At 39.1% G+C, this 12,236-nt stretch overlaps 1 protein-coding gene across 1 annotated transcript; it reads right to left on the reverse strand.

The window, feature by feature from the left end:
* Window positions 1-1,729: 1,729 nt before the first annotated feature.
* On the reverse strand, window positions 1,730-3,335 carry LOC117571527 (splicing factor U2AF 50 kDa subunit). The gene has a single exon (XM_034253706.2). The coding sequence runs from the start codon at window positions 3,239-3,241 to the stop codon at window positions 1,979-1,981; it is 1,263 nt and encodes a 420-aa protein (XP_034109597.1). The 5' UTR covers window positions 3,242-3,335; the 3' UTR covers window positions 1,730-1,978.
* Between the last annotated feature and the right edge of the window lie 8,901 nt (window positions 3,336-12,236).

A 12,236-nucleotide genomic window follows, 5' to 3' on the forward strand; every position in this document is an offset into this window, starting at 1 on the left:
AACAAATTTTTGATGATTTCTTAATTTGTTTATTCAGGCAACTAAAAGATACATTTAGTTAAATGCAGATACATATCTCGAGCTGTTAAAACGAATACCTTGTTGTGGGTGCCTCTCAAGTATTCATTAACGGGCCGTTAGATGAGAAGCATAGAGATTTCAAAATATAATAGAAACCCGAATCGCAAAATGCTATTTGAGTCGAGAGAAACAAAAGCTACTCGAAATTAAGAAATGAAGTGGTTGTCCAGTCTTAACCGTAGGTAGCTGCTTTTAATGGCCATCATCGAGATTACGCCCTCGGAATCAAGTTCATCCTGTAACCCATAATTATCTACTACATCATATTCAAATTCTCGCCGCACACAATAAACGAGATGGGTAATCAAAAGGGGAATACGAGTGAGAATGAGAATGCAATTAAAGATGCGTAGAAGCCTCGTCGATTTCGTCGAGTTCACTCAACTATCGAGAGTCATGGATTTGATTTCTTAATTTCTTATCTCGTCGATTACCTAACATCCGACCTGAGCTCAAGTCATAAAAAAGCGGTGCGGGCGACAACTCCACAACTCCAACAGAGCCCTAACCTAAGACACCAAAAGATCAACAAGCCGAAAATGTGAGAGAAAGAATAAACTGTGGGGTATAAAGTGATCCCCAACACAATCCAAACCAGTTAATCCCTTGCCATATGTAGCAGCTGCAGCTCATAAAAACATCGATGAAAGGAACCCTTTTCTCAGTGACCGAAACCGAAAACGAAACAAAGCCGAACGATTTTTCCAGTTCCAGCGCTTGGAATTTTTATTGTATCCGCATCTTTATGGGCGTTTATTAATTACCCATCGAAGCATTGATTTTCAGAGGAGTCACAGCATCGGCGGCAATTGCCGCTTTTATCAAGCCTCAAAAGATATCTTACCTGAAAGCCTCAAAATGACAAATCCAAGGCGTTGAATTAATTTGTGTCCAGCATGGAGTCGCAACAATCGCTGCGTAAGTTCACCACATTTATGCTTTGCTATCTCTCGCTCTTGGCAAGTCCACCGATAAAGCGTTTAGCTAAAGTCGTTCCCAACTGATAAATCGCTGGCCGATTAAAGCTTCGCTCGACGCGTCGCCTGCATTTCATTATTGATGACGGGCTGTCCGGCAAATGACCAAAATAAAGATAAGAGTCGGCCTCAAAAACAAGACTCTCGAACCTGAGAAAATGCAACCGTTCGTTGTGATGATAAGCTGCTACCTTAAACTCAACCTCTTTGCTGGGTTGTTGTCTGCGCATTTTTGGTGTCGGGTATCGAGTTCGGAAATTGAAAAAGCATTAACATTGTGCTGTTTGGCCGTAATGAGTTGGCTGCCGAAGGTATTTCACAAGTTCTGAAGACAGGCGAGCTGCGCGATAGGTGTGAATATGGTGAGAAATGCCAGCGATAAGGCGCAACTCTAAAATTTTAATTAAGCATCTGTGTGGAGTAGCAGCTTTTGGGGCTTTAAGGATTGCACGTTAAGTCCCCTGCCTAATTGAATCAGGCGAACGCAAAAAAAAAATAAAAGGAAAACAGAGTAAGGCGTGTCCTGGCATGCTTTCCGAAGCGAGGGGAAGTAAAGCGCTTAAGCAGATGATATGACAACAGCGCAATGAAGCGCATTGAATAGGTCTGATGGGCATGTTAATACCCTGCAGAGCGTAAATTAAATGGTATAGTAAAAACAGCCTGGCAACTTGTGTATATGCAAAACGAAACTGAAACTATAATTCTATAATAACTGTCATTCAATTATAGGATATCTACAACTCAATCACTGCATTTGATTCCTGTTTAGCCTGCTTTTAACAAAGCTGGGATTAAATTCATTATCACAGCATTAAAAGCAAGTTCTTAACTCAATTGAGTGCGGCATCAAGAGCCACGAAAGACCTTGCGGAATGGGTTGACCAATAAGAATCGCACTTCGTCAAGAAAATCTCAGTTTATTGGAATTCTCTGCGCTTGTATTTGTCTGGATTGAAGAAAGATGTCATCACGATGCGTTCATTAAACTTGCGACCACTCAACGCATTCAAAGCCTTTTTGCAATCTTCTACAGTCTCAAAGCGAACAAAAACCTTGCCGCAGCCACCTTGACCCGATTCTCCAGTGGGACGTGGAATCTTGAGGCTCTTCACCTTGCCATACTTGGCGCATTCCTGCTTTATATCGCTGCGTATGTCCTCGTACTCCTCATCATCTCCCAGCTCCTCGGGCACCACCATGTTCAGCAGACAAAGAATCTCGGTGGCCTCGCTTGTGAGGTTCTCAATAGGAAATCCCGGCACCTGCAGCACAGGCAACTGATTGGAAGCTAAACTGCGTGCCCCGGCCAAGGAACGCTGTACGACGAGCTTGCGATCTCCCAGCTGCATGCCATGGAGTCCAGCAATGGCCTGCTCCGTAATGGTTGGATCAAGATACTCGCAAAAGGCGAAACCCTTGCTCTGGCCAGCCGGATCCTTAACCAGATTGAAGCCACGCAACTGGCCAAAGGTAATAAGCAGCTCCTTAACCTGCTCATCGCCCAGGCACGTGGGTAATCCGCCCACGTACACTTTGTGCGGTGAATCCGGCACCACGACAGAGATTGCCAGATTTGTGGCTTGCTGTGATCCCTTCAACATCGCCTCGAAACTTACGGTGGACACCGAGGCCACAGGATGATAGTCATGTGGTCGCCGTATCTTCAGCGCTTGACCGCGATAATTGATGCCATCAAAGCTAATCGCCATGGTCGCCTCATCCATGGAACGGAACTCGAGGAAGGCGAAGTTTTTGTCCAGATTTGTCTGGCACGTAAGCACCGCATCTCCATCGAGATATGCTCCAGCATTCAGTTTCTGCATTTGTTCATTGAAGAACACCATCATTTCGTCCTCGCTTGTGTTAAATGGAATGTTGCCCACATATAGACGACGCGCCTGTCGCGTCACCGTCGCAATTGCCGCCGATTCGCCAGTTGGCGGCGCATCCGGCACAATTCGTGAGGCAATCTGACCACTCGCTTGCATGACTTTGTATTGAATTGGCGTCAGATGCTCGTAGCCCATCGGAGGTATATCCCAGCCGGATATTTTGCCAGACCTGCGAGTCCTTATCTTCTCTTCTTGCTTTGAGTACGAATACGATTTCGAACTCGATTGAGATTGTGAACTGTGGTAACGAGAACGAGATTGATGTCGATCCTCGCGATTACGACCCATAATGAAAATTTTCACTGCTTAGAACTGTCTCGGAGAAAGAAAAAAATGCGATTAAATCTAATGTAAAAATTGTAGAGTTGACATCTGCCAAGCAGCTTATGACATGAAAGCAATGCCTACTCTTCAATCTAAAAACTTCTAGCTACCCATAAAATCCGAAAAATTTTAATTGACCTGTGTGCAACAAAAATTTCTAGAGATTTTTACATAGAGTATTTCATTGTAAAGTACGTATAACTTGAATACCCCAAAAACAAAAATATATTAATATGGAAAATATATATTCTTCTTTATTCACCTTAGTTTAGTATATTTTTATATACTAACTATTAAAGTCGTGTTTTAGACGACAAAGCGCAAAAAAATAAATTAATTAATTTGCTCTGGCAACAAATTGTATTATTCTAACAACCTAATAACGCCAATTAAAATAATTAAATCAATAATTTAAGAATATAATGAATTTGAACACATTTCAAATGATTATACCAGTAATTTTAATACAAGAACATTGATTAATTTATTTTAATTTTGAACGAACTTTTCTCTATAATTATTTGCAATGCATGTTTATTTATATGAAATATATATATATGAGCATATGTATAATATGCTTTGTTAGAAGATCTTTTGTTTTGCCTACAAATTCATAAACTTAGAGGGGTGTCTTACAATTTTGATATGTAGTTAGATACTTCCTTCTCCTATCATCATATTGTCTTCGTTACATACATACTCGTCAACATATTTGTCGAGATGCTACAGGGAAGGCCGAAAAATTTTTTGTTGAAAGCAGCAATTAAGTCGTCCATCATTTATCAAGAATACCACATTTAACATTTATAGCGAATTAATACAAAAGCCCAGCACATCTCTGACCTGCAGCTACATAACTAAAATATATTTAGCTGCGGGTGCAAACTGAATAATTTTATGCGAATTATCATCATAATAATAATTTCTGTTAATGCCGCTAATCAATAATAATTGATGAAGCAAAAAGGGCCTCTAGCTGGCTGACTAATAGAGATGGTTTCTTCAAATTCGACTAAGCTGCGTGTGTCAGGCACCAAATTGGAATCCCATTGGGACTTCACAATGTGTGGTCCAAGCTGGCTTGAGGGTCGAAGTTAAGCTGTATAGAAGAGAGTGGTTGCAAGTGTTTAGCATTCCAGAGAAACGACTTCATTTTGGTGGCTCAGAGACACAAAAAGAGACTCAATTAATTCACAAAAGGCGACACAATCAAAATGTCAACTGACACGAAAATGTAAAAACGGAGAGCAAGAGAGAGGAAGATGGAAAGGAGAGAAGAGGAGTGCCGCAAAGGGACTAGTTCGATCTGTAGATCCTCCTACACGCTAACACACACAATCACAATCGTGAATCAAACAGGTATTCAATATCGAAGGAATAATAATAATTAATGCCCAGAGAATTGGGATCCCAAGGCGATGCTGGGTTCTTCATTACTTTGCCTTCTGTATGGGTGTTCCAGACAAAATTTTCAGGCCTCTACCTGAACTCAATCGGATTGACAAGGATAATGATTGGGCCAGCAACTGTTTAATGGCCATTTGATGACCAGACACCGATCGCACAGATAGCTAAAGATTTATAACCATTTTAAAGATTTCAAATAATTCAATTCCAATTGGCAATCGTGAAGTGCGAGGCCACAGACACAATCTCTGACATGTATTTCCATTAATGCGGAATTAAATGCATTTCATCGCTGTCCAAAAACCAATTAATTCTTCTTTTTCCACCAAGTGTTTGTTTTTTAGGTTTCCCCGAGCCCCAAACCACAACCACAGCCACAACCAGAACGCAGAAACCAGAACCTGTCCCGCCGACCTCAGTTCCCGTGACAAACGCAATTAATTGAGGCATTTAAATTCAGGCAACGCATCTGCAGACATTGACGATATGACGAAAGACTCTAAAATGCTGAAATCGAAAAGTGTTCTTAGCATTCCTTGATCGTTCGCCTCGATTTCGTTGTTCTTGGCTTGGTTCATTTTTATTTGGAGGCGATAAATTAATTTTTGAACATCAACATAAAAATTTGGGAATATTTGATAGGATATTATAAAATGCATACCAATACACGCCATGGAAATGATTGCTAACTCATTGTAATGAGTAAAGCATATAAGATTTAATCGACATCGGCGATATAAAGTTTTTGAATATGTAATTTGGAATGAGTAACAAAGCAAAATTGCCGAAAAGTGTAAGCATATCAATTTTGGGGTATGGTATCCAGCAATATATTTAAATCACTCAATTTGTATAACAGTCGAGTCAATATTAATTTCCTGTTGTTGATTTAAACGCCACAAAAAAACCAAAGAGTATACGAGATAGAAAACAAATAATTCGTAATAGTTCGATTCAGTTTTATTTATTTACATTTACTTGTTTTTAAAACTTGTTTGTTTTTTGATTAGGAAGTACAATTCAATACGAATAAAAATCACTTTTAAGCTTCACTTAATTTATACAACATTATTTTGAATATTAACTTTGTAGTAAAATCGATCTCATATAAATATTATAGGCTCAGATTTCGTTTAATTTTATTATCATTATCACTGCAAATCATTCTATAAAAACATGGCCTATAGCAAACAATATTACACAACATTAAGAAAAGATCTACATACATACATACATAATAAAAATTGTTGTATCATCCATTGTTGTATCATACATAAATAAAATTGTTGTATTAGATTACTCCAGAAGAGAAACCCATTTATCATGTTCACCTACCTATAATGTAATTATTTGATTATTGATTATTATTTAGAAATACATATTGCTAGCTAGTTTCCAACAGTTAAGACTCAAATGACTAAATGATTCTGCGAAACCTCTTTTATACACACAGTGTGGTTAAATACCAATGTTCCCACGCAACATGGTAAACATTAGTCATAGGCAATGCGATGTGCTGATTTCAGACCCCCCTCGACCTAGTCGACCATATATCTGGTTCTAATGACATCTGCTTTATTGCCGTTGACGTTTCCTGCTGTTATCCCGACATTTTTTCCGGTTAGTTTGTGAAATGGATTATTCGCAACACACATGGTAAGTGTTGTTGATGTTTATATTTATTTTGAAATATCCATAAATAAATATGAACCCTGTTTTCTTTTTTTTTCATTCTATATTGCAACGAAAAACTGACAAATGATATTTAAAGTTTTTGACCGCACACATAGAGAGGTTTCTGTTGAGGGTTATGAGAACAATTGGGATTGGTTTCTAGTTAGCCTACGGGGCAAATCAATACAGAAAGGGTCAAGCCTCGAAACGTCAGAGTGAATTGGCAGCTTCGGGTTGTGGTTGCCGCGTTCCACGAAAATGGGACTCATTTTTTGTCAAACATCCTCGCATTGAGCATGAATAAAAGTTTTAATGAACTGTTTGGTTGGTCAATGTGGTCGGTTAGTTTGTTGGTAAGTTGTTGGTTGGTTAGCTGTTTGGTTGGTTGGTTGCCTGTTTGTTGGATTATTGGGCTGTTTCGGTTTGGTTGCTCTATCAGTTGATGCGTGTTTCAATTGATTTGTGGCCGCAGGCGTGTGAACGTGATTTTATTATCAAATATTTTATGCTGTTAGTTTTAGTAAATTAAATAAATCAACAGAGCAAACAGAGTAGAGCAATGACATGCAACAGTCCCCAGCATTCTCATGATCTTTGTTGTTGCATTTATTGCTTCTTTTTTGTTTGATGTTTCTTTTTTTTTTGGGTGAAATGTCAACAAGAATATTTCAATTTATTTTCTGATGAATCAACAGAAAAATAATTCGCAATGGTATTTTTGTGTTTTTGTATTACTGTTTTTTCCCTCTATTGTTTTTGTAGCTTGCCCTTTGCTTCAGTTCAGCTCTCTCGTAAATATCTTTTGAGTGCATCCGCAACTACTTCAGATTACAGATTTCAGCATAACAATTTATTTTGATATGTATTTTTATGCAATTTCTCGACAATTTGTCGTCACTGCAACCGAAGGCACCCGAAAGCAGCACCCACCAAAAGCAGCCTGCGCATCCTTTATTTCTTTTTTGCGAGGAATTTGCATCATAAATTGTCAGCAATGTCATAAAAGATTTTTCTTGTTCTTCTTTTCGTTTTTTTCTTTTTTCTTTTTTTATTCTGTTTTGAGTTGCCTTTTTTGTTTTTGCCGACAAGCGACGTCAACGTCATCGTCATTGCAGATGTTCTTGTTGTTGCTTTGGCTGTTCATCATTTCATTTTGTGTTTTTATTTTATTTATCTATTTTCTGCAATTTCTGTTTCAAAAATTAAAACTAAAGCGCTTTCATTTTGCAAACTTGTTAGATGGAGAATGTGTGTGAGAGAGAGAGAGAGAGAGAGAGAAGGAGAGGCAAAGCGAAGCGAAGACAGAATTCCTAATGGCGTTCCGGACTCGAAGCAGGCGCCGAAATTATCTGCTTAGAGCTTTTGAACTTCTGACAGCGAAATACGACAAAATGCTGTTAGAGCACTCGGTAATCCAATAACATCTAGAAACAGCATCCTCAACTTGTGTGTGTGTGTGAGTCTTGTTTGCTGCACACTCGAGTAATTGCATTTGCAAAGCTCGCTGGTTGCTTGCAGCTTTAACATAAGCGAGGTTATGTAATCAATGCAAAGTCTCTCTATCTGATAGAATTTCTTGGTCGCAAAGTGCTTAACATATCTTATTAATTATCATTATGATAGCACTATGACTCTAATTATCCCTTTGACATATAGCATTTAAAAGAGAAAGGATATAATCATGTTCAGTATTAAACTTATTAACAGCTCTTGTGACAATCATGGGTATACCGAAAGTCCGTTAATAGATTGTGAGATACTCATTATTACTTGTTTTATAGCTTGTCAATCCTTGGAATTTTCAAATTTTGCCAGCTAAAATAACTATTACCATATCTTATGATTCATTGTGACACTTATTATTCCTTTGAAATGTAGCATTTCAAAAAGAAGGGATATACATAATTTCTTATTCAATATTAACTTTATAAAAGTAAAGAAGACTTTTTGACTTTGGTACGTAGTATTGTGCCAATCATGGCTATACCGAATGTCTGTTTATAGATTGTAAGATACTAATTATTTCCATATTTCAGAATTCTGTCAAAGTTTTCTAGCTTGCCAATCCTTGAAGTTCACCAAGTTTGCCAACATATATATCCATTCTCGTTGTTTCTTAAATACTCCAACAATACGAATACATAACATACATTTTCCCTCTTTTCCATTTGCATGCCAAGAAGTGCAATAGTCTCTTTGTACTCTTTGTTGGCTCTTAATTTATCTGGCTGCAATTTACAATATTTATTTGCTCTTCTCGTTCTGTTCCCCCAACAAAATTTAACCCTTGAACGCACTTCACAAATTGATTTCTATGCATTGTTGCTGCGGCCATCTTCCCTCCTATTTTCTATTGGTCCGCTGTCCCCCCAAGTTGAACGACTTTGCAGTTAAATTTATGTTTTTCCTTTAGCCATTATGGTCGAAATTGTTATAATTCAATAACAAGACTCTTGACTAGCTACGCAACCGCACCGCACCGCTCGTCCTCGACCTCGCACCCTCCTCTTCATCTTCATTCTCATCCTCACGCTCACCATTATTGTCGTCCCATTGTCCCATTGCATTTGCTTTGTTCTGATTCCCTTGGTTGGCGAACCAAAACGCAGAATGCGTTAAAATCAATTCGGAATTTATGCGCTTTGGCTTGTAATTTATTTTATGAATGTTTAATAATCTGTGCACTGGGTAAATTTATGACAATTGCATGTTAATTGCCTGCTTGGCGCCGATATGTCAGTCAAACAGTCACTGGGGGGGGTGATTGCCGCCCAAGGGCGAGGGCGAGGGCCGAAACCCCGGCCCATGGATAGCTGACTGTACTTATAGCCGATGACTGGTAGCCGTATAGCTTGTCGCCGAGGGACGCTTGACAAGTGCGTTTCGTTTTGTTTACATTCAATTTCATAAGTGGCAATGGGGAAAGTCAGTGACAGAGGAGCAACTGCTGTCCATTGTTGACTCAGAGCCAAGCTGAGCTGGGCTTTGATGGCTCCCCCTTTTGTATATACCTTCCCCTAATCAGCTGGAGGAGATCCATAAACTGTTGTCATGCTGAGCACATTATTAGACGCCCTTTCAAGTTTACGTTATCGATTCAAGGTTGTTCAGGCATTTCAAAAATAAATGGTTGCCCAGGGCTTATGGCTTTGAGTGGCGTCTGGGAATCGTGGTTCTTAAGTGAAAGCTGATTGATTTTGAGCACACATTGAACGGGCAATTACTATTAAGAGAAGGATACTTAAAGTATTCTGAATACTTGTGCAAGAGGTTGAAATGTTATGAATATCATAGTTTATAACACTGTTTTCAGCTTCACTCAACAAACTAAGTATTCTTCATAGTTATTGGATTTCATCTTAGCTTTTACATTCACTCTCACATTTGTAACTTAAAGGGTTTGCATTGAAACTTGAAACTGGAATATGTTACTCTTTTTTCTTTTAATATCTAACACATGCTTAAATCAATCCTTACGAACTAAACATCAGACTTCAGGAACTATATAATGCCCTTGGCTTGGAAATCGGAGCATAAATCGCCATGACAACTCTGGTCTGTTCAGTCTTCTCTTCTCGCTTGCCGCTTTCGTCTCTTACTTGACTCTTACTCTGGCTTTGGGTTTGTTATTTCCATCGCCTGGCAGCTCTTCATCATCTTCAGTGACACTTGTTTGTCTAAACGCTGTCGCGTGGCGACCTTACGGGACAGACGGAGACCCCATCTCAACGGCAGCCAGCCAAGCGACCTCGTGATCTCTCCTCTTCAACATTGCAGCAGCAACAGCAACCACAGCAACAACCACATCAAGCACCACAACAGCAGCAACACATACACACGCTAGCTTGAAACTTTGAGATGATTTATGAAACTCTACACATCATAAGCGAATGCGTTTATCATTTTTTACTCTCTGGCCGAAGCTTGGAAAAATCTTGGAACTGGCGACGTTGACAAATGACAAAAAACTGCGTCGCGTCCAGTTCTCGACTCGCAGTTCTCAGTCGGCGGCAGCAAGCTGCTCTTAATTTTATCCAACACGCGCATCCGGGCAGTGCACTAGGGAATGAGAGCAGAAGCAGGAGCAGGAAGTGGAGCTCCAGATGAAGCTGAAGCTAGAGCCAGAGCCGACCACAGTCTTGGCATTAAATATGCAATAGATTCGCTTTTTGCACGCTTCGCTCAAACTTTTAAAGCGTCACAAGTCGCATAAATTATTCTGTTAACAACTTGTGTCAACATGATCATTAGCAACATATCCATACAACAACACACGGCAAGCATTAGCTACAACAACAACAACTTCTCTGAATTGTGATATGATGCCAACAAATGTAACTCGTCTCTGTTGGCCTCTGGGAATTGGCCACAGCAAACATGTGTTGGACAATGCTTACACATTTGCAATGTTAATGGGCGACTTGGTAAATACATCTTAAACACAATAAATCCAACCAACATTGATAATATTATGAAATACTTTGATAATTAGGAATCTAATCGGCTGCATTTTGCTTTGTTGCCGAATCAATCCATTAGCTTCTGTTATCTATCGGCTTAAATCAGAGACTATTACTTAATTTAATTGACTCATAATTATTGATTCATTTAATAATTTAGTTCAACGAACTGGCAAACAAACCTCACTGGTCATAGACCTTTTGGGTGCAAGTGATATCACATTGAATCAACATGGCCCAGTCGATGAATTATTCGAATATTTATTGACTGTCTCCCACAGCAAATGCAATTATGAATATGTTGTGGAGGCGACGTCAGTCACTGCGGAAGTCCTACCGCAAAAGCAACCGTCACAACAAAGTATCTTTTCCAGTTATTTGCTGTCGTTCAAGTCGCTGAAGTGCGCTGAAGTAGTCATCGTCTAAGCGCCTTTGCAAACATTTATGTGCTCTTACGAAAAGTCTTTCAGCTGTGTCATCAAATAAGTAATTCCCTTTACTCGAAGTACTTAAATGTTGCTTTCAACAGCAGTCATACTGTCTAAAATATTTATGTAACATTGCGTCTGCTTAGAGAGAGAAAAAGCGTTTATAGTTAACAGATATATAAAATATTGAATCAGCATCAAAAAACTATTAAAAGTGAACAGGGAATGAAATAGATGGATTGATAATTATGTTTAAAGTTCATAATTCTGTTTTTTTAAAATTGACATTTTAATTTCGAAAACATTCAGTCAAGTTATTCATTCTGTGTAATAGTTTAAGTAAAATCTTGAATCACTTTTATTGTAATTCACATACATATGTTAGGATATCAAGACTTCCTCATGCTTTGGCCTGACTAAGTTAACTAGTTAAAATTGTTTATGATTAGAATGAAACTGTCGAATAAATCAACCTAAAGTGCGCATGATTCATAGGGTTTTGTTTTTATCTGGTTTGTTTAATCGCGCATAATATGGCTACGCACTTCCTTTAAGACTGCTATGGCTAAGTGAAAGGAAACCAATTGGGGGTATCCAGAGGTACAAAGAGCAAGCACAATACTCTACACAATGGTATCCAATACCCGAGGAATACAATGCAAAAAGCGATGATTTTTTGAAGCGCCAAACAGCGCACATGCGACGCCTAATTGGATTTGTTTTTTTCTCTCTCTCTCTGCTGTTTGTTGGCAGAGTGGTCAGCATATGGGAAGTAGGAGGTGGCATGATGGTGGCAGCAGCAGCACCAGCAGGAGGCGATACTAAACAATAAATGTGGCACGAATGTGCAGACACACAGAACCCATTCAATGGCTCTCCAGGTACTCACTGTATGCTTTGTTTTCAGTCGCCGACGCCGTCGTCGCTGTCGCTGTCACCGTCGCCGTCGCCGCATAAAGTGAAATTGTGCGTAAAATTCGTTGGTCACGT

The sequence above is a fragment of the Drosophila albomicans genome, chromosome 3, assembly GCF_009650485.2.
Source record: "Drosophila albomicans strain 15112-1751.03 chromosome 3, ASM965048v2, whole genome shotgun sequence".
Classification (NCBI taxonomy): Eukaryota; Metazoa; Arthropoda; class Insecta; order Diptera; family Drosophilidae; genus Drosophila; species Drosophila albomicans.